The 23,685-nt window shown below is 40.6% G+C and overlaps 1 protein-coding gene across 5 annotated transcripts in view; it reads right to left on the minus strand.

Moving 5' to 3' along the window:
- Positions 1-23,685, minus strand: part of NDNF (neuron derived neurotrophic factor) — a 133,331-nt gene that overhangs the window by 71,133 nt on the left and 38,513 nt on the right. For 2 of the 5 annotated variants that reach the window (XR_006414598.1, XM_044428937.1), the window contains exons 10-13: positions 22,718-22,843; positions 21,196-21,249; positions 19,710-19,865; positions 14,386-14,446 (exon numbers count right to left, since the gene is read on the minus strand). Coding sequence is in view for 3 of the 5 variants with exons in the window: in XM_044428937.1 (XP_044284872.1) it covers positions 14,386-14,446; positions 19,710-19,865; positions 21,196-21,249; positions 22,718-22,843 (397 nt within the window). In the remaining 2 variants the exon portion in view is untranslated. Of the gene's footprint in view, positions 1-11,961; positions 14,447-19,709; positions 19,866-21,195; positions 21,250-22,717; positions 22,844-23,685 lie in introns of those variants that run through there. The other 3 variants (XM_044428936.1, XM_044428935.1, XM_044428934.1) reach the window with 3 other exon arrangements.

Consider the following 23,685-nt stretch of genomic DNA (forward strand, 5'->3'; position numbering starts at 1 on the left):
GTACCACTCAGGCACTTTAATGGACTATAAGTAGCTGTCAAAGTAATGATTGTGAAAGATGACTGTGAAGGTCGACTTCACAATTTCTGGGGATTTTTTTAAAGGGATAAAAGAACAAAAAGATTTGGTGAGTCAAAAATGGCTCGTAATTTTGGTGTAGAGGTGGACACAAGTCAGACCTGCTGCCATTTCCCTGGGATACCCTAGAAGAGGTTAAGAGTAGGCCAAGAGCCCAGTTGCCTTCAGGTGCACTGCAGGTTGCTCATAGAGCAGCTTATTATGATATGCAAACACCCTCGCATTCATGCATACATATGGATTGGATTGATCTCTGCATGGAATAACCTGTTATAAGAACTTCTTCATATTGATCATTTAAGTCTCCCACAGGGCCATCATGTACAAGTCTAATTACAGCAAGTAGTACTCCCAGATAAGGGGTATACATTCCACCAGTGCTGCCAGAAATACTTGTAAAAAATTTCTGAAGATGTTTTCATAGTATTTCTGTAAAATACTGCTATAAACTTGCCTACTGAGTGTAGAATCACCATCTAAATAACATAGAAGAAAAGCATTAAAACAAGCAACATGATATATTTCCAGAAGTTCTAGTTTAACCCAAGAGAACAATTTAAATCTTCAAAATGTTGCAAATAGATAAGCTTGTCATTCAACATTTGGATTTTAAGTCATGATGACATATATTGCACTTAGCACAAGTAACTGAGTCCAGCAATCCCAGGAGCGTACAGCTGATGTTCTTGATGTTATCTTGTTGCACAGAGAAGCCGAACCTCAGGCCCAGCTATGAAATCTGGCCTTCCAAGTTTCTCAAGATGGCCATACTCCATGTCCTGACCCCACTCCCTTTCTACTACACTTCATTAAGCTTTCAGTGCGGGTAGGTTGGACTGAGAGTCTGTGGGTGGCCCAAAGTTACTCAGCTGGCTCCATCCCTAAGTAGGGACTAGAACCTGGATCTCCTGAGTCCCAGACCCACACTCTTAGCCATTACACCACACCGGCTCTATGTGCCCAATCCCTGGTAGTTTCTCTGCTACTAGCCTCGTGCAAGTTAATGTTTCTTGGGTTATAAACATAGCAGTGGTGCCAGCACCAGGTTTCTGAGGGCCGCTGGGCAAGACACTATCAATGGGACCCTTCCCTCAGTTAATCGAGCTTCTCACTGTGATCGTCAGCAGATCTTCATCCTCTTTTTCATCATCACTTCAATTTACTTGCTTGACAAGCAGAAAGCCAGAGAGCAAGTAGGCAGTGGCACCCATTGCTCTTCCTTGCCACCACCACCATCAGTGCAAGAGGCAGAGGCAAGAGGCAGATTGCAATGATGAAGAGGAGGAACCACTCTAGGGGGCTCTATTAGTGGGTCCCTGCCAGGATGTAGCCCCTCAGCAGATGCCTCACCACACCCACCCTTGATGCAAGCAACATGGCTTATGATAACAGAAGGACTGAGAGAAAACAGCCATAGGGCACAGGAATTCATTTATGAAGACTGAGCCCTTACATTTTGAGAGGAGACGCTTCATGAGAGCAAATGAACCAGTTTATTTGGAAAAACTACCTCAACTCTTCAACCTCTCTTACAAGCTAAACAGGCTTCCTGTACTAGTATTGTCTCTCTCTCCCTTTTTTCAGTGTTTGATACATGATGCAATTGGGACCATAGTATAACCTTAGCTAAAAACTCAGAAATCTCTTGCATAATCCTGTCTGGACTGTGACCATTTATTTTATCGCTTGTCATTGTTTACATAAGCCAATGGTGTGGAAACATTGCCATAAATGAGTAATATACTATACTCATGTTGCACAGGCAAAAAGACTCTGTGCAGTGCAAGACATTGATGGCAGTTTGCCAGACCTCTAGTGATAGAGACAGAAAAGAAGGAAGCTCACAGAAATTGTAATTGCTATAAAAGTAATGTGTTTTCCAGATTTCCAATAAGATATCAACAATTATTAAACAACATTTTGAACAAGAAAAGCTTGGATACTTTCAGATTTGTAGAAGCCCAGTCAGAGCCATTGATAGATACTTAATTTCACACTTAACCATGCCTGAAAGCTACAGCCTTCAACCAGGAACCCTAGCTCTTTGACCAGGATGGGCACCAATCTGAATATATGTGGAAATAGTTTTCATTGAACTCAATCAGATATACTTTGAAAATACATGAGTAACCTGATCCAATGTGACTGCTCATAACCCTCTGAACTCCAAGGATTATGGGGTAGAAGCAAAGGTCATCTTATGGCCATCTAAGTCCTCCTGTTTCTTAGGATGACAGACTGAGACACCAGCAGAGTGCATTTCAACATTGGAGCTGTAGCCATTCTTTCTCTCCTAGTTGCAAAGGTTGCGGGACAGTGTTCCAAATCTGGAGCCTCAGTTCTGACCTTGGAGCACATTTCCAAGATCACAGCTGGGACTCTAAATTTTCCTCTGAATGGGCAGATAGCATCTACTGGCATAGGATTGTGCCCTTAGGAGATTAAGAAAAGGCTGCAAGAAGTTAGCTTTCATATAGCCTGAAATGCCTGATTCTGCCTAATCTTGGAAGCTAAGCAGAGTTGGCCTAGGTTGAAATCTGGGTGAGGTGACTTGAGTCCTGCACTGAGCAGGTGGTTGGATCTGAGGGCCTGCTAGCCCTGCCAACTGTATGATTCTGTAATTATGATCCTATGATCCTCCAGTCCTAGATACATTTGCAACTTGAAAAGTAAGAGAAAACTGACAAGAACTGACAAGTAAAACAAACATGAGCTTTACTTAAACAGCATTTGCAGCCATTGCATTTTTAAGGGTTACACAAATCAAACTCTCCCAACTTCAACTCTTTCAAGGTTGTGGCATCTATATTAGTGACCAAATAACATGGAACTAATTTTGCATCTCTCCTCTAGATAATGGATGAGAAAGCAAAGGTTTTCCACAAGTTAAATGAATGCCTCATGAAGCCAATGGAGGGAAAACTACAGCTGATTAACATCTGGAAATTTAAAGTATAGTACAAGAATACTAGCATTACCAATGCCATATGCAATTGCAATGCAAACCAGAAATAGACATGTTACTATAAATTGCTTTGATATCTTCCCAACACAGACACATCCTGAATTTCATACCAGATCAATGCTATAGTTTAACCTCTTTACAATCATCTTGACCATTAACTGCAAAGCAGGAAATTAATAAATCTCAAAACATTCAGACGTGAAGGTTGGATTGCTTGAAACATAAATTCATGCTACTATTTCAATCAGATGTGCTATTTCATCCTTGTGCTTCTTTCTAACTGACATTCTTCAAAGAAACCATAGATCAGTGATGGTGAAACTTTTAGAGACCAAGTGCCCAAACTGCAACCAAAACCCACTTATTTATCGCAAAGTTCCAATACTGCAGTAAAACCTGAAAACTGAGGTTTTAGTTTAGAAAATACAACTCACAGTCGGTCCAAGCAAATATATATATATCCTTGTCAGAGCACTGACCGGACATGTGAAAGCTCGGACCAGTCGCGGCTAATTGGTCATGGTTCGTGACATCATTGCCTGGTGCCACTACTCCTTTCTGAGCATGCACATGGCTCCTATGTGCGCTGTTATCCGATACGCAGCTGCTGAGGCAATGCTGGGGCGACTTAGCTTGCGTGCTGACATAGAGGGCTCTGTGTGCCCGCTGTGGCACGCATGCCATAGGTTCGCCACCACTGCCATAGATTCACTGCCACTGAAAAGACTGAATGCAAAATCAGATGCAAAAAAGCACAGTATTCAAGAGAGCAGTTTTAGACACAATTGTATGTGTGTCTGAAATTTTGCACTGAGAAAAATATTTAACTATATAAGTCTTATTTGTTTTGTTGATCTCATTCACTGACAGAAGCTTTAGATTTTCTTGGAATCAAGAGCCCAGTTCCCTTGATTTGTGATTCTGGAATTGTACCCCAGGTGAGACAAGATGTGGGATCATAGCTTTTGTAGTTTTCTTCTTGTCCTTTACCTCAGAGAAGATAAAGTCTGAATGAGGAGATAGATCTTGCATTTCCCTTATCTTATGAGATAGCTCCTGCTTGGGGTTTTTCCCACTTTTATTCCCCACCCTTTTCTAATGATATAATTCTAAGATGGAGAACCTTTGGCTTCCTAGATGTTACTGAAGTACAAATCCCATCAGACCTAACCATGGAGCCATGTTGGCTGGAGTTGAGGGTTAGGGTTAGGGTCAATAACACAAACACTTAGAGGTCAAAACATTCCCTATTGCTGATGTAACTGAATGCAGTACACATAGCATTCCTAGGTAATCCACCATCCATGCCTTGACCAAAGCAAGACCTACTTAGCTTCAGGAAGGTGGTTGCCTTCCAGCTGTGCCCTGGGACAAACATGAACAAAGCGAGCCCATTCAGACATTTATCTTCTCTTCCTCCTCCAACCTCATACAGAGAGAGTTATAATCCAAGAAGATTATAACTCTCTCTGTATGCAATAATTAGGCCAACTCTTGGTCTTCCTCTAGGTACAAACCTGGGACTGCTCACAGACTACAGTGATGTATATGGCCCTCAAACTGAGTGAAGTCTCTTTCCAATCTACAATGATGAATGGAGGACATTGCTATATGAAATGCTATATGGACACAGCATAATGAAAACTATCATGCTAACCAACAATATCAACAGGGAAATCAAGTCTTTCCCCTTTGTCTGCAATGGTTTTGCCACCGATACTGACTCCTTTTACCTATGCTGATGAAGCCTAAATGTAATGAGACTAGAGAATTCATTAGTCCTACCTTTGCTTAATGAAAATCAGCAGAGTAAGATAGGAGGGCTTCTGACCATAATTGGCATAGGTTACCTATTATACCGGGAACATCATAAGTCAATTTGATTTCCTGCAGTAGAAAAGGAAGAGGGAGAAGAGGCTTCTCCTGCTACCAGAGCCATCCAATGTGATACAAGTCAGGCAGCACAGAGTGGCAATTCTTTGGCAATTCTTTTCTAGATGTCCTTTTCATTGCCACAGATTTGCACCAATGTTAGATACATAATGAACTTCTATTGCCGCTTTTTGCTTTTCACACACTAAAAGAAAACGTACAACCCTCCTGGACTTTCTCTTTTGCAGGTACATCCCCAGCAAAGACTGCTATTGCCACAGGCAGAGCATAGTGTAAGTCTGTAACAACTGAAGGAGAAGGCTTTTTTTTTCCATTTCTGTGAAGCCCATGCTGCAGTTTTCTTCCACTGTCAAACAGTTTATAGCTTAGAAATTCTTTGGATTAAATTTCCTCCCAAATTATTAGAAATAAATGGATTTTTCCTTCATAAATATAGCCAGTCTTTAAAAATATGAAACTCCTTTCCTGAAAAATAGCATTTCTCCAGCTAATGAAAGGAAGGAAGTGGTTGAATTTGGGGAAATCAATGCCCTTTGTCAGTTACATTTTGTCAAGTTTTGATTTTCCTGCCATATTCCATTCTTCAGCTCTAATTGTTAAAGGAAAAAATTCCAATTTCTAACTGCCTGGTTTTTCAAGAAGAATTCATCATGCAGGAACAACTGCTTCTAGAGAAGAAAGAGTTGCTAGCAGGAAATATAAATGTCCACTACATTTTTGAAATGATATATCTATCTGCAACTACAGAAATGTCATTTGTTCCTCTGATTTACCCATCTGTAATCCCAGCTATCTATTCCTTATTTGCAAGGCTTGTACTAGCAAAGTTGCTAATGCCATTGAAAATATATGTTTAGAGAAGAGGAGATTAGTGGTATTCCTTCATCTGTGCACCAAGTGAGCTATATACTAGCCTGAAATAAAATATGACACATAGTCAGCTCTTTAGCAGTAAGACACCCAGTCATTAAATGAAAGTTTTCATGGGCTGTGGTTCCTGAATACAAGTGCTGGGGGAGCCTGTTCCTATTGTATGCCCCCCACAAAATGAAGATTTGGAAGTGAAACCAACATAGCCTGCCAGAATCACAAGTATGCAAAGAAAGCCCCAAGCAATAAAATCTCTTTCCCAGACAATTTTTTTATTATTATTAAAAGTAGGTTCAGGGAAAATCTCCAACCCCATTTTTAAGCTGTCTCTTCAATTTTGCACAGTTGGAAAAGGAAGGAAGTCAAACCGGACCACCTGCCAAAATAAGCTGACATTCATAACACTTGCAGGAATTCTCTTGTCCTTTGTTCCTGAACCCATCATCTCCTCCCACAATTAAAAAGAAAAAAACAATGTTAAGAAAAGGTAATTGCTAGTTAAACTGAAAGGAAGTCAGCTGACTTTTAGATCTAGTACCCAGCAAAAGTTATTAACGGAAAGGTAATGACCAAGGAAACAGTGATGTAAGTAATTCAATAGGAACAATTGCTTTTACCACAATTGCAAGTGACACCTCTTCTTTGTGCCCACATTCCACACCCATTGACAGATCCCTTGCATCAATCTTCACATTTCTATATTCTTCATCTCACACACCATTGTAGTAGACTTGCCAGGAGCAACCAAAGCAAAGCAGCTTATTTCCTACCCCTGAATGTGATTTTTTGGACTCCCATCCAACTCCAGGGGATGGTGGAGGACAGGAAGGCCTGGAGGAATGTTGTCCATGGGGTTGCGATGGGTCGGACACGACTTCGCAACTAACAACAACAACCAACCAGTTACCATCATCAACCCTACCTGCTGGATGTGACCATTATGAGCTAAGATAAATCAATAATGGAATTTAATGAGATTTTTACGATGTGCAGTTGTGTAGGTACAGACAGAAAGTAAGTCTTAGGAAAATCTGAGGGCCAAACTATATGGCACTTAACTGTAATCATATCTGTGCATTTAAAAAATAGAAACCACAGAGGAATCACTCTAGGCTACAACATACAAAGTGTGAGATTTAACCCCTGTGAAAATTACCTAATGTAGCTAGTTGGTACAAGCATAAATGGCATTTTTTCTTGTGGGACAGGGGAGAGGTTAAAGAGCTGGTTTTGTGGGAAAAGGGAAGGGTCAAAAATGTTAAGCTACCCCATCCCATGTTCCCAATTCAGATAAAACCCCCATCTCGGGCTGATAGTTTAAAAATCAATGATACTCAATAACATGTCGTCTATCTTGCCCCCCAGTGTAGAAGGCATCCAAACAGCCTTCCTTTAGCCCTTTGATTTACGTACTGCTGCTCAAGCACCTTTGCTTTTCAATTAAGATGTTTCCTCTATTGGTTCATAAGAGAAAAGAAAGAAGCGGGGAGTAATGAGCCCTCTGGCCCCATCCATGTTGATTTTGGCTCTACTGGGACAAACCAACACCTGCTTTGAAAAGGTTTGCTCAACTCGGTTTTAAGAGTCCTCAATTCAGTCTGAACCCTAGTACAGGGTGGACACAAACAAAATATTCAGGTGACAAGACCCGGTGCTTGATCAGGTGCTGTAATGCATGCTTCAGAAAACAGGAACTGGCCCAGAGGATGGCAGGTTCCTTTCACCCAGGATGCTCCCATTCTTTCCATAGAAGGTGCCAGTTCCTAACAGTATCTAGGAAAGAGATCAGAAGGACACAAACAAACACCCAACTCTCCAAGTTTCAGCCCCCATTATGTGCCTGAGGTTGTCTCTTTATGACACATCATCATAAAGTAGGACAACAGAAGGAAGATAAAGGGAAGGGACAGAAGGAGCAGATTAATGGCTTATGTTCATCAGCACACATAATATGTTTTCTTAAAAGAGCCTCTCAGCATTACACAGTACAGCCTGGCATTTATTCCCGTGCTACCAAAACCCATGGAAAGTCATTTAAGTTAATATCCTGCATATGTGAGGGCAGGGAGCATATTAAATGCATCAATAAAGAACGGGAAAATCATGTATTTTTTAAAAATGAACTTTTAAGTGGTTGTTAAATTGTCTCCATAGCCTAAAGCTGGAGACAACTTATACTGTCTCTTCACTCCTACACTTTCTGCTGGGAGGATATGCATTTAATTTCTGGATCCTATTAAAGACTTTATTTAAGTGGGCACAAGTTGAGGTACATGAACAACTACTGATAATATCTAGAAACAAAGCCATCTTGATCTTCCACCTAGGCACCATCCTCATCTTAAGCATTCTGTCTGTCCCTGACAGTAGAAAAACAAATGGTTTGGGTGTCAGCACACTCCTTTAGACACAGCAGGGCAACTACAATTTCTGTGTCCATGCCTAAAATACACTAGGAGTATTTGATCAAGATATGCGGGTGTATGTGTGCTTGGTGGGTCAGACAAGATACAATAAAGAAGGGCAGTACCAAGAAGGTAAAATTGAGCAGAAATATACTGTGAGCCAATTTATTGGAAAGACAAGACGCAGAGATGACAACCATATCTTGAGTTTAAGCAATTCATAGCTGCCATAGGTGCAGAGTGATGATATCTGGCCATTACAAGATAAGAGGTCTGGATCATAGTCTCTCCTTTTTCCCCAGAAATCTAATGTAGGACAACATCCCCATACCTTTCCATGCTCTCTATTTTTTCATAGTGCTGCCACTGCAAGGATTGCAGAATTCCCTCCCAGAGAAAGCCTTGAGCACCATTTTGAATAAACAAATAAATGTGGTCTGACACAAGCAAGAGGCATCATTTCAGTTCCAGGCCAAGATGTTTCCATTTATCTGATTTTGTTTTATTTCAATGTATTTTAACATGCCATAATTTAATATATTTCTATTTTTGCAAATTTTGCTGAAGGGGGTATAAGCATCCTTTAAATTATTAACTAATAGATAAACTTATACATAACAAAGTTTAATGCGTCACTGGATCCAGAGATGGCCACTAATTATAGACCAGTGGCCAACATCCCGTTTCTGGGCAAGGTGTTAGAACGAGTGGTGGCGGGACAACTCCAAGCACTCTTGGATGAAACTGATTATCTGGACCCATTGCAGTCCGGCTTCAGACCCGGGTACGGTACTGAATCTGCCTTGGTCGCCCTGTATGATGACCTGTGCAGGGAGAAGGACAGGGGGAGTGCGTCCCTGTTGGTTCTGCTGGACCTCTCAGCGGCTTTCGATACCATCGACCATGGTATCCTTCTGGATAGGCTTGCGGGATTGGGGGTTGGAGGCACTGCTTTGCAGTGGTTCCGCTCCTATCTCAATGGCCGGTTCCAGAAGGTGGTGCTGGGGGACTATGGCTCTGCGCCATGGCAGCTATGCCATGGAGTACCGCAGGGGTCCATTTTGTCCCCTTTGCTGTTCAACATATACATGAAACCGCTGGGAGAGGTCATCAGGAGGTGTGGGCTGCGGAACCATCAGTACGCTGATGATACCCAGCTCTACCTCTCATTTTCCACCAATCCAGGTGAGGCAGTGGCTGTGCTGAACCGGTGCCTGGCCGAGGTAATGGGCTGGATGAGGGCCAATAAACTGAAGCTCAATCCAGACAAGACGGAGGTCCTGTTGGTTCGTGGATCGGGCTTCGGAGAGGGTGAATTGAACCTTGTCCTGAATGGGGTTGCACTCCCTCTTAGGGACAAGGTCCGCAGCTTGGGAGTGCTCCTCGACCCAGAGCTTTCACTGGAAGCTCAGGTAACAGCAGTGGCGAGGAGCGCTTTCCTCCAGCTTCGGCTAATTCATCAGCTGCGCCCCTATCTGGAGAATGACTGCCTTGCGACAGTGACACATGCGTTGGTGACTTCCCGTTTGGACTTCTGTAACGCGCTCTACGTGGGGCTACCCTTGAAGACGGTCCGGATACTTCAATTGGTCCAAAATAGAGCTGCCAGGCTGCTGACGGGGACTGGACGTTATGTTCACATGACTCCAGTTCTCCGTCAGCTTCACTGGCTTCCCATTGAAGTCCGGGCCCAATTCAAGGTGTTGGTTATGACCTATAAAGCCCTAAACGGCTTGGGTCCTGGTTACCTGAAGGAGCGCTTACATCCTTATATGCCCAGCCGCCCCCTGAGATCGGCGGGAGAGGCCCTTCTCCGGGAGCCCTCCATGGAAGAAGTTAGGAGGGTGGTTACTCGGAGGAGGGCTTTCTCAGCAGTGGCGCCTAAGTTATGGAATGCGCTCCCCAGAGAGGTCCGCCTGGCGCCGTCGTTATTTGTTTTTCGGCGCCAGGCGAAGACCTTTTTATTTAAGCAGTATTTTAAATGTTAATATTATTGAATTTTATTTGGCCAGGGCGGCTTGTTTTATAGTGTATGTTTTATATTATATATTTGTATTTTATTGTATATATTTTAAAATGTTATTTTAATTTTTTGTTGTAAGCCGCCCCGAGGCTTCGGCGAATGGGGCGGCATAAAAATGTTTTAATAAATAAATAAATAAAATAAATAATGACCAGTTGCCTCTAATAAACAGTGATTATCCTTTGTATAGCTATGGCTACTGTATATACATATTATTTTCCTGATAAACTGCCTTGTAGCTTGTTTTTGAGGTCTGCTTCTTGGTTGCTTCTGGTAAAAAATTTGAAAAGATCTCAGCGACTGAATTCAGAAGTGCTTTCACTAATTATATCAAGTTAGGCTAAGAGTCCATGTCTGACCCAAAGTTGACCAGTGAGTTTCATGGCCAAGTGGGTGACTAGAACCTTGATCTCCCAAGTTCCAGTCTAATACTCTAATTGCCACACCACCCTGGTTTTCAATATTCTTCACAAATGTATACAAATAAAGCTTCCTTCCTTAGCTTTGCAATAATGATGTTGGTGTAAATTCTACAGAAGGGGAAGAAAGGATAGCTCTCAACACACTGAATCGATCCTTTGCACATATCTACACCTGTTATTACCATATAAATACTCAAATGACTGGAAGTGATCTGTTCACATCATAGACTTTGGCTCTTAAAGGTTGATAAGTCTAAGTAGTTCACCGGAATCAAAACGCCTTGTCTGTTTTCTATGACACTGTCTCACTATCTTGGACTCTACATAACTTGGTTCATTACTGTATACCTAAGGAAATCTTATTTATTTATGTGGTCACTTATTACCAAATATCTTTTCCTCTTATTCACAAAATAAACAAATCAAGGATTTAAGGAAGTTTCATATAATTTTCAAGTACCTTCTCCAAGGCTAAAGATGAACTTTTCCTGTCAAATCCATTGGTTCCCTTGAGAATAACTGGCTGGTTTATAAATGCAACCTTTTAATAACTTAGTGGCTTCAAATATATTCAGCCAGCCAGCTTGATCTTCTAGGTTAGCTGGTTCAACAAGGCTAAGCTTTATCCATTTGAGTTATTAAGTTATTAGACGGGCTCCATAGCTTTCATACGGACAGCTTACCAGGCAATCTACAGCCAAACAACTCATGATCAGTAAGGAGCTTTAGTTAAGGACAACAGGCAGTTTCCTGGATATTTGAAGTAGCAATCTGTTGGGCATAAAATTCTGAACAAAGGAGAGAGCTTCCACATGAGGCTTTTATCATGTATTCTGCCTGTCTAATTCATGGGATTCACCAAGAAGATCCACATAAGCCAAACACAGGCATGATCAGGCACCTGTTGAGACTGCACATTCCAGTAGGGACCCACTTGACAAGACTTGGCTAGAATTGCTCCTCTTATTTATTTATATATTTACTTAAAACATTTCTATGCCGCCCCCATCGCAACAAAGCCTCGGGGCGGCTCACCATTGCAAACAGGCTTCTCACTATGGCCCAGACAACAGCAGCCGTGAGTAGAAGCAGTAGATGCCACTGCCTGACTCTTCCCTTGTCAAGAAAACAAGTGGTAGCATTGGTGGGAAAGAGGATGCGGAGCGAGAGCAGCTGGTGACTATGAGAATGAGAAGGTAGAATGTCTTGACCAAGAATCTAGACCAGTCTTGGGTCCAAAGATACTAATCTTCCGTTTGAAACCTTCCTATGCTGCCCCACTGCTTCTTTCATCTTTTTCCTTTCTTTTAAGGATGAAAAGATGGAATTGATGCACAGTGTCTTTTGGTTGGCAGCACTAAGAGTTCTGTTCTGAATCATAAGTTTGCACAATGACACAGCATTCAGAAAGGGACACTAAGGTCCCATCTGTGGTAAACTAGGAAATGTACCATTTGTATCCATATGCAACACCATGGATTTTCCATTATCAAAGTGGGGAAATGGTACCATCTCATACTGCCCATACTTCTGATCAACTATTAATCAATTCAACTTCAAGAATAAAGGGTGAGAGATCATAGCTGGACAGTCTTCAATCAAATTATGAGTAATAATGTGTATATTATAGAATAGGCATACATTATAACCATTGGTAGACAAAATTAGGTCTCTTAAGTTTACCTAACTGTATCTGATGCTATAAAGGGCATATAAAAATCACCATCCTAAGAACCTAAGAAGAGCCGTGTTGATCAGACCAAGAATCCACCTAGTCCAACATTCTGTTTTCACAGCGGCCAATAAGATGCCTATGGGGAAACCCCAGGTGGGAAATAAATGCAATAGCACCTGCCTTCCTACCCATGCTCCCAGCACTGAGGATGTGTACACCGTCTTATACTGCCAGTAGTATATAGTCAATAATCAGTAGTGTCTATCAGTAATCAGTGATAGCCACTACATTTCTTCCTACTGTGACAAGATCACATGGGATTAGAAAATATGCCCCTATGCAACACAGCAGAGAGAGGTAGGCTGATTTCAGTCTTCCATGTTCCACTTTTAGCCATGTGGACTACACAGTAAACAGATGAAGATGAACAGATGTAGTTGTAAACAAATGAAGCAAGAACACCAGGATCAGGGTTGGCATTGTCAGGCTGGACCCAGTAGGAATCAGTGCAGTTTGCTGAATCTGCTGATCATCCTCCATGTTGTTGCTGCCTATATATTTGCCTTCTCTGAACAAGCAGTGAAAGTGAAAGATCAGAAAGTGCTGCATACTTCAACTTTTCTCTCTAGAACATCAAACCCAGAAAGAGAGGCAAGCAAATGAATGATGGCAGCAGTAAGTAGCAAGAAAAACATAGCCCACTCAAGTAAAGGATCACTGGCGACATCTTGCATGAGAGGATCCTCACACATGGAACTAGCACTAATTAGGGCTTTTATAACAGGTGAGACATACCTAATCCAGCTTTCTTTGCAGGAGCCTCGGTAACAAACAAGTTCTGGTTGGTTCACCAGAAACTCACCAATTTTTTACCAGTAGACCACATACAACTTCTGCCTGCACTTACTGAAGGTAAGGAATAACATGCACAGGGAGGCATAAAGTAAGAAAAATATATAATGAGATTTTTCTCATGTGCACTGAAGTTGTTGTAGATCTTTTATGAAGATCAGTCATAAAAGAAGATGCCTAACAGCTTCAGCCTAATGCCTTTATATTGTTAATTTATATTGTTTTATTGAATTCTATTTATTTATGGTTTGTGAGCCACCCCGAGGCTTTGGCGAATGGGGCGGCACAGAAGTCCCCTAAATAAATAAATAAATAAATAAATAAAGCCAGAGATAGACAACTTAAAGCCATCCACATGTTTTGTCCTACAGTTCCTGGCATCTCTTGAGATTGGTTATGCTGGCTAGGGCTGATGATAGTTGTAGGCCAAACCATCTAGTATGCTACAAGTTGACTACTCCTGAGCTAGCCTAAGAGAAAGCAGCACATTGGTGATTGCTAAGTAATATGTACTCCTTTAGAGCAAGGTTGAGTTCAGACTAACCCAGCCATACACTTGAACACGATGGCTATGGCAAACCAAAACGGGAACAGGGTACAATGTATTAACAGGAAAAACCCCAGTATTTGATATAGTTGTTTGGGGGGGGGGTCTTCAGTTGCCCACTCAAACTGGAAAGCATACAAACAAATAACCACCTTACACTGTCTTTGATCTTCTTCAGTGTAAAGTGCAAGGAGGAAAACTGTGGCAGGGTCTAAGTCAGCCTTAGTGACCCATCAAACCTTACCATCCTCTAGACTGGCCTAGGAAAGAAGCTGGCTACTCTGTGATTCCAAGAGGTCAAATATTAGATGAACATTTATCTTCTGGTCACTCCAGATGTAGTTTAAGCATGATACATGCTCAGAAGAATATAAGTATCATACATTTTTACTGGATGCTCAACAAAGGATTTCTATCATTCTGTAAGGCATGTTAGATATTTGAAAGTAGCTTGGTAATATTAAAAAGTGTAATGCAGATGCATCTTATTTAGCAGCTGTAGCCTTGGCCACATGTATGTATTGCAGTTTTACAAAATAGAGCTGTATACAAATCACGCACTGGGTGCTTATGAAAGTTTACTAGCGATCACAAAAAAAGGCCCCATTAAAAAGAAAACTCTTAAAAAGTGTGTTCAGTACAGCTGTTGCCTTACCATTTGCCTTGTGCTGCACATCTGGCGGAAACCAGTCAGGAACATACCATTGATAGTCTGGCTGCGTAGAACAATAAAACATTATTACAGCAATATGGACTTCATAGACACTTCAAACAAAAAATAGCAGCATGGTAAATATAATTATGCTGTGAAGCTTTTCATTAGTCATTCCAAAGTAATTTACCCCCAAAATCCTCCCTCTTATTTTGATCAAATAATTCTTCTGATTAAGTTTTTCGGCTGTTTTTATTGCTATGTTCTTTTGGATGGCAAGCACATTATGAAAAGGTTGTATGAAACCTCCTAGATCCCACAAATCAAAACAAAGTTTATTAACGTTAACAAACCAGATTTTTTAGAGCCTCATGAACCTTGAAAAGGAACAGGAGAAGACAGGGTGAGATGGAATGCACCTGATGCTATCATAAACAGTTAGGTCTCTAACTACAGTCAATGTCAGCTGTTAAGAGGCTAAGAGAAACCTGGTGTACATCAACATGACAGATGAAGGTGTTCCAAAGGGAACTTATTTGCAGTTTGTTAGAATTCTTTTAAAACTCCGATGACCTCACAGAATAGAACTCTAATCTCCCACTCTGATGGCAAGCAGGTCAGCATTTGAACTTAAAAATAATTCTGTCAAATATATATTGTAAGGGGGAAAAACTATTGATTTTGCAAACTATCATGTGAGACTTGAATAAAGTAACAACAACTTTTAAAGTTTCCTATCTAAATGGGGAAAAACGTGAATGTTTCTGAAGCAGCTTTTTAAAATTAAAATGAAAATGAGAATATAATGTGAAAGAGCTAGGCAACTTTGTGCCATCCAGATGTTTGGAGTACAATTTCTATCAGCTCCAGCCCATATAGCCAAGATAAGAGACTATGAAATTATTATTACTATTATGATGTCTTGAAGCACAATGCTATGTATGTTTAGATATTAAACTAAGGATCCAGGAGTTATAGGCCTGATTTTTGTTTAATTATGCATAGGATTGCACCTATTAAAAAAAGACTCAAGGCAATTCAGAACAGGTACTCAAAGAGTTGCAGTTCAAAACATCTTGAGGGTCCCCACGTCTTTTTAAAGCAGCAGAAGTGCTATCTAAGTGTTCCGATATGGGTATATGAGAAACTGATTTCATGGAATATATGGAAACGGATATTATTTGGAACATGTCATTAATGTTCCATTTACAAGAGAAGGCCTTTCTTAACAGTGGAGCTTCCTGTTTACCCCATTTATGAATCATGTCACTCTCTTCTTTTAACAGACCGATACTTCTGTCAAAGAAATAAGTACCACACAGCTCCAATGCATTTCATATACAGTGCTTTTCCTATGCAAAAAAACATTTTCTGACCTAGTGCAACAGGAATGTTCCTGGTCACTTTTCATCACGTGCTGCCACCTCCAAGCACACAGCCCTCTCTTTTGGGATTCTCCCTGCAACACACACACACATTGTGGTCTAATTGTTCTGCAGTGAAGTTTATTGTGGTTATAGCTATATTACTAGATTCCCCACTTAACCAGGAGCTGAGGCTGATTTTGTAACCATGGGTTAAGAAGAGACCATGGTAAATATTGCTGCAGATGAAATGGTTCAAAAAATATGGGTAAATCCACCAGTGGATAGCTACACTCCAAACGGGTTGCCCACGTGTGCTCTAAACTATAATATAGAATTGCATCTGATGCCTTCCTCTAGCTGTCCCATCTACTTAGGAAAATGCATGAAACCTGTATGACATGAGTCAGTACACATGCACGTATTATGCATCACTCACACAAGCTAGAAAGCTGCACTTAGCCAGAAGTCCTCTGTCTTGCAGAAAAGCTGTTGCAAACACAGGACATAGTGCAGCTTTTTGCAGTGTTGCCCATGTCCTGCAAGCAAGGATATCAAAGAATCCACAATCCATGTTCCACAAATCCACAACCAACCAATCCAAATGAGCTCAGGCTTCTATGAGGCCAAGAGACCAGTTTTTTCCAAGTCCTGTGGATTCTATCAATCCTTGGTGATATGGGTATCATGTTTATTGAAGTGATTTTACTAATGGAAAGCAAGGCCCAATCCATCCTTCCTTTTGGATATTTACAGTAGTACAGATACATCACTGCAAAAAACAGCATATTGAACTATTGCAGGCTACCATAAGACGTGAAGCCTTGGGTAAGGACTTTCAATGCCCTTTTATTTCCATGGGAAAGTTATGCAAGTACTTCCCCATTGAAATAAACAGGAATTCATCATACTTAACTTGGCTAGATTTTTCTTCCATATAGGTTCTAGGTTTGGTCTGTGGCACCAAGATTTTAACAGGGTATCATGTAACTGGGCTGGGAAAGACTTTTGTCTTAGATCTTAGATAAACACTTCCAGTTAGCATATAGTGCAGGGCTAGATAGACCAATAGTCTGACACAGTTTATAGGTATATTTCAGATGTTTTCATTTTAAATGTCCACATATCAAAATTGGGGTATGGAGGGATAGGTATCTGATTAAGTGTGAAAATAAGTCCCTAATAAAATATTATGCCATATTCAATTGCAAATTCCTGAATGTTCACAGAGATCCAAACTGTAATGTGCTAAAAACCTACTACAAGACAGTATTGTTATTTTCATAACTGTAATCTTGAAAGTATTCCAGAGGATAATGAGACATGATTCACAATCAGACTAAACAGAAATTTTCTTGGATGATTGAAAAGTAAACAGTAAATGTGATTTAGAAAAACAAAAGAAGGAAAGAATCGAGATATAATGAAGTAATTGTTCTGTATTCCATACTCTATGCCTACACACTTACTCTATTCTAACACCTTTCACATTTGATGACAAATTGCTTGGGGAATTATAAAGAAATAAATGTTGGAGCAGCTATGCTTGTATAAGAAAACAATCACAAAGAACTCTGGGACAGAATTCAAAACAACCAATCAGCAAAGAACTCCACCCTTCCAGCACCTTCTGAAAGAAGACAAAATTTATAAACCCCCAGGATGCATTCTTGCACAGCTAGTAACCCAGATGGTGAAAGCTCTAGGAGAGAGGCCAAAATTAATTGGGACTCAGTTTTAAACTTTAGTGAGGAACTCTTTTTTCTAAGCTCACATGAGAAAATGGAAAAAGAAGGGGAGAGATGCTTAAATAAAAAGGTACTTATCTGTGGTTCTTTTCCTCTTATACTGAAGAATAACTGTTTTGCTCTTTACCTTTCATTAAAAATGGGGGGGGGGGGTTGTGCAGGGAACTACATTCACTGAATGTGAAAATAGCATCCCACATCAACGTCTTCTCCATAAGGAGAAAGTGCAAGAACATGATGTTGCCACACTGGAACTTTCTCTACTTCCACTACTGAGAGCCAATTGCACGGAACCAAAGACAGGGAAATTTGAGATGTGATAAGATCACATTGCAATCAGTGAGCATTCCTATAGGTTATCCTTACCCAACCTGGCAGTCTTATGGGAACTGCAGTCCCACATCTGGAAGGCACTAGCTTATGGAGGAGAGCACACTGAAGGAGATCACATCATGACAAGCCACCCTGACAATAAGCTACTATAAGGGGGGGGGTGTGTGTGTGTGTGTGTGTACAAGCCCTAATCAACCCAACAGACAACCTGATTCTCCATGGGTTGTTTCTCTCTCTCCTTTTCCTCTTGCAAGTATACACAGGATCCTGTGGCAGGACAAACATATCTGACCCTCTCCCTCACAAGCCCTTTTCATTTATCACAGGCATAGGGGGGCTGTTTTTGTTTTTGTGGGGGGGTTGGGGGGGGTCCCTTTTTTCCCAGAGATCATGCTCTCTGAATTGACAGCCAGTAACTGTGTGCTCAAAGTGCCCAAAGGACTGAAGGGTCTGTCAAAGGTTGGCAAACTGCATTATGAACTCATGGTATCCACAGTGTGCATACCTTTTTCATGTTTTGTTTCATGGTTCTTTTATCTGCACCAGTGTGAGTGCAGCAGTGCTCATTTCTGTGAGAATGGAAATGTGAAGCCTCAGCTGGGCTAATGTCCTGAAGGGTATCTGCTCTCAAGGAGCACCCTGAACATTGCCTCAAAGAGACTCTAAATAGCTTTCCTATGCCAGCTCTTTAAAATACCAAAATTACAAGGTATTTTTGCTCATGACAGGGAGTGATGAGCTTTCCACTTCCTCTGCATTAGGGTAATCTTTTTCTTCTTTGCCTTGCCTGCATTCAGGATGTTGCACATTTTGCACTTCTTCCGATATTCTAGTGGCTCTGGAAAGTGTAAAAGTGCATTTCCTCCCCTTTGAAGCAGAAGCTAGATATCAAGACCCTGGGTCTCCTTTAAAGCAGGCTACTGAAACAGCAAACAGTGTTTTGACAGAGGTATATATCTGTGCTCTGCTCCCCTCACCCCCTTACAATTGGTCATGATGATGCTTCTCTGAGGTTAAAGACTCAACATCAGAGACAAGGTACGGGAGGCATTCTGGGGGAGAGAGAAAGATACTGCAAACACCAAGGTATGACATATTCTGTGCCATCTACAGCCTCCTTCCTTTGAACCACCACAGCTAGATGGCCAAAAGCAGCTGTCTACATCTCATGGGAATGGTAGTACTTCCATCGGGATAGGCAATGGGGAAGCGGGGAGTTAAAATGTATTATTTGGTGGAAATAATTATTTACCACAAACTATTTTTTATTTTTAAAAAATTGAACAATGCACTTCCACCAATGAGTGATTATAAAATCCACTAAAAGCACAATCCCAAGGAATGGATGCACAATAGACAGATGTCTCTGTCTACCAAAAGCCAGGAGGGCAAGAGCCAAGCAAATTAGGGGAGAAGGAAGGTAACCAGCTTCACTGAGATTTGTAAGGATGGTAATGGATCAGCTCTTTGATTGAGGGAATCTAGGCTTTTCCTCTTCCTGTCCCTCCCTATCCACCATCCTGCTCACCAACCTACCCCCTAATCTTCCAAAGCCACCATAGAGCTGTCTACAGCAGCTTCAAAGTATGAGGAGCAGAATAATCTCCCTTTAGATTCCCACCCCGAGAGTGAAGCTGTGCCCATGATCTTGGGGGCTTGAATCCACCTAATCCTAAGAGTTGCTCTTATCATTTTGCACAAATGTGCAAAATGTGGTCTTAGGAAATAAGGTCTGAAATTTGTTCCTATTTCACCAGTTCCACATTATTACTTTACATCGACTCATAGCACACTTACAGAATTTGACATTTTTGCGTGCAAAACGATGTTTTCTGAGTGTTTCTGCATTGCAAAGTGAAAGCTGAGAGGAATTTTATCTTACCAGGGGCTGATGCTGTGACTGTTTGCTAATGTCACATGAGGCCACTGCTAATCCAGGTTCTGTGTAAGGGTGATGTGCTCTGCACTTCCCGCAGTTAAGACAGGGAGGAACAAGTAAGCGATGATGGAAGCCCTGTTTCTCTGTAAGTGCTTGAGCCTACACAAAAAAATTGGAATAAAAACAAAATTAGATATAAACAACCCCAAATCCCTGTTTCATATGAAATGGGCCACTCTGAAGCACTGAACCCTCTCCTTTGGCAACTGAAAACCTAACTTAGCCTTAACTCTGAATTTGTTAGCCTGACCAGGCATTGGTCACATAGCAGCCATTTTCTCTTTCTTCCTTGCTTCCTTCTCTTCCTGGTGCAATTGCACCAAGACCCAGTCCTGTTGCTGGCACAGTTGCAGCTCTTGATGCCATCTCCTCACTGGCCTGCAACTCTCCATTTACAGAATTGAAAATGACAGATTTGGGGGCGGGGGGCAGTCCACTGGAGAAAGAACTTCTCACTGGCATGGTAGTGCTTGTGGCAGTTGGCCAGTTAGTGGCAGGTAGCCACCATTTCATTACACTGCATCCTTTTCCATGCCAGCTGAAGACTTTTTATTTTCTCATTCTTATTTTGGAGGCCTTCTGGGGCTTTCATGCACTCTGTAGTTTGGGCTTTTACAAATTTAAGACCTCTGTTTGATTTTATCATTTTCTCTATGTGCAGTTTCATACTGTGGAACCAACTTCCCAGAGAGATACGCCTGGTGCCAATGCTCCAAACCTTTCTCTTTTCTCAGTTTTTTTAATTCTTGAAATTTTCTATTATACCTTGTTTTACTGTGGCCTGGTGAATTAATTATTTAATTTTACACACACACACACACACACACACACACACAATTATTGGTTTTATATCCTGTTATTTACTGTTATTGTTTTTATTGATTATGCTTGTGAAATTGTTCTTGATTTAATCTTATTGTGATCTTGGATTTTGTTATATTTCCAATGTTTGTAAACTATCCAGAGAGTCAACTGGCTATAGGCATGGTACAGAAATGGTTTAAATAAATAAATAAGTGTATTTTTATTGTGTAAATGAGAACATGTGGAACAGCATAGAATATCGTAACCAAGCTTGGAAATATGTAGCCAATATGCTTGATTGACAGCGGAGAGTCTGTGTGGCATAGCGATTACAATGATTACAGCAGACTGGGGCTTCAGGGATTCTTGTCTCCACTGGGCCAGGAAGCTTGCTGGGTAACTTTGCACTAGCCATTAACTATCAACCTAACCTATCTCACAGAGTTGTGAGGACAAAATGGAGAGGACCAGGTGGGTTATGTAAGCCTCCTTGGGTTCCTTACAGGATTAAAGATATAAGTAAAAAAGCAGAATGAATTAAACTGGGTTGTAATGACTAGAGAGTAAAATCTGAATTAGTTTTAACTTGAGCAAGAACAAAAAAATAGTAAAGTAAAACGCATACCTGTTGCTTTACTTGTGTCTCAAGCAGTTCCTTTTTTTCCTGGCAGTCTTTAACCTATAAGTGTCAAGTGAGGGGGGAGAAAGTCAGCCTAATGAAGCAGCCTCCAGAACTCATGCTTTGCAGCGATTCACAAACACATGCAAATATGAGGGAAGAGTAATGTCTTCTGTATGCTTCCATTTCTAGAATGACAACACAGAGATAACTTTTATGCCTATTCAAAAGATGGACATGTTTTGTTCTTGTAAGGCTTCATTTACTGCATGTACATTTTAGTTGTACATTTATTTTATTAAAATAGTTTTTAAGTCACCTTTAAGGGTAATTTAAGGCAGGGTGCTACTGGCATCCACATCACATGTGGATTTCTTTATGCATGTCAAAATGTCTTGCAACTCCACATGGCAGAGACCATTCACTGCAATGGTCCTTTTAAAGGACCACAACATGCCACTCTGAAAGGATGTATGCATATCAGCAAGTTACTGGAAAGCAGAGAGGGAAGAATTGTACTATTACTGAAATCAGGACCTTTATGCCCTCTAGTGGTAACTCAGTTGGATGAGTTGGTTACATCTGATGCAAGTGCTTGTACTCCAGATTCAACAACATTGATGAGAAGAACTGTTTGGAACATCACAGCAGAACAACTTCCCCTGCACTCATGACTAGGCATATGTTATTCTCACATTTCAGTTTACAGACTGAAGTCCCTAGATCAGTTTTCTCTAACCTGGTATCTTCCTGATGCATTGGACTGCAACCCCCATAATTCCCAGCCAGGATAGTTCATGCAGTCCAACACATCTGAAAAGCATCACGCTGGGCAAGATTGCTCTGGATGAACTAAAAAGGTGGTTGGCTACAGAAGGCCTATCCTTAAAGTTGTAAGTCTATTAATGAAACTATGGTCAAAGTTTTCATTTAAGCTCCCAAATTCAGGTCTGCCACTGGCTGATTGTTGCTTACACCACTTGGGACTGCAAGCCTATACCTACTTACCTAGGAGTAAGGCCCACGCAATACAGTGGAGCTTATTTCTAAATAAACATACATAGGAAAGTGTAGTAAATCCACTTGGTTAACAACACAATTCCTTTCATGTTTATTCAAAAGTCCCACTGTATGCAATGGGGCTACTTCCAGTGAAGCATATTTAGGGTTGCAGAGTTAAGATGCTAAAATAAGAAATGTTTATTTTCTAATAAAAATGTTACTTTGCCTCATTCATTTGTAATAACATGGAATCCAGTTTTAATTCTCTTTAGAAATATTTGAAGATCCACTGTGATAGTCACAAGTTATTATATTTGTTTCATTTGTGGGAAAAAGTCAAATTATTCTTCATTCCACCAACAACATTACTTCAGCATGATTTCATCCCAGGTGGTGACCTCATAAGCAACCCTGTGTCAATTAACGGAAGCCAGAAAGTCTTGAGTTGCATGGAAAGTGAGAAAATAAGAATAAGAATAAAATGCACGTGTTTTGGCAATATTAGTACCTTTACTTGGACACATACCTGAGAATGTAGTATGTCCAACTGGGACTGTAATTTCTCATTAATTCTCTGCAGCGCTTCTTTCTCAGCATTAAGTCTTTCTCTATCTGATCTTTCCTTTTTAAAGTCTTCTTCATATATTTGAACCTATGATTAAATTATTTAATCCTTATACTTTAGAGAAGATGCATTTCCAATCATTAATTAAATCAATAAGACATACAAAGTCACCTATTTTGAGGGTGGGTTTATATGAAAAAATGTCTCATAGGAAATTTCACAACAATATAGGAGGATTGCTTCACAGTTTTTACCCCATGACCTTCTCCAACCTCCTATGGTGGAACAGACATGCAAAAAAAATCATCTTTAATATTTAGATCAAGTATTTAACATGGTTGTCTTCTCACCTATTGGGGCTTGAAATAATCATTAATCCCAGAATAATCAAAGAGGTTTCTGCCTTCAGATAACATTTTTTCCTGTTCATGACCTATTTAAGTGTACACTTCTGCATGTTTACTGAATTTAAGTCAGGCAGGTATTCATAGGATTGCAGCTTTGGCTAGATTCATGAACAAAATGGGAAGATAACTAATTAGTTAATATTGAGAAAGAACAAGATTATTTGCCAGTGAAAACCGTTTTGGTTATTTCAGGCAAAATTACAAAATTTGTCACCATTGAATAGCATATAACCCATTGATAAGCAATTAGCGTAGTACTTGTTCATGCTTTCTCAATTTATTCAGGTACTCTGCCCTTTCCCACTGAATCTCCCTTTCCAAAACAATGGATATGGGAAATAAGGCACATGAATGAGGAAAGGATTTTACAAAGGAACCGCTCTTGGTAGAGATAAAATTTTCTAGATCTAACTCCTTGATATGGGTGAACACAACTGCATCCATTTTTGGATCTGCCTTGAGGTCATAACTATGGAGGCTTTCATGACGAGTGAATGCACTTCAAAATGTACTACACACCAC

Source organism: Varanus komodoensis, unplaced genomic scaffold, assembly GCF_004798865.1.
Source record: "Varanus komodoensis strain SLA01 unplaced genomic scaffold, ASM479886v1 scaffold2, whole genome shotgun sequence".
NCBI lineage: Eukaryota > Metazoa > Chordata > Lepidosauria > Squamata > Varanidae > Varanus > Varanus komodoensis.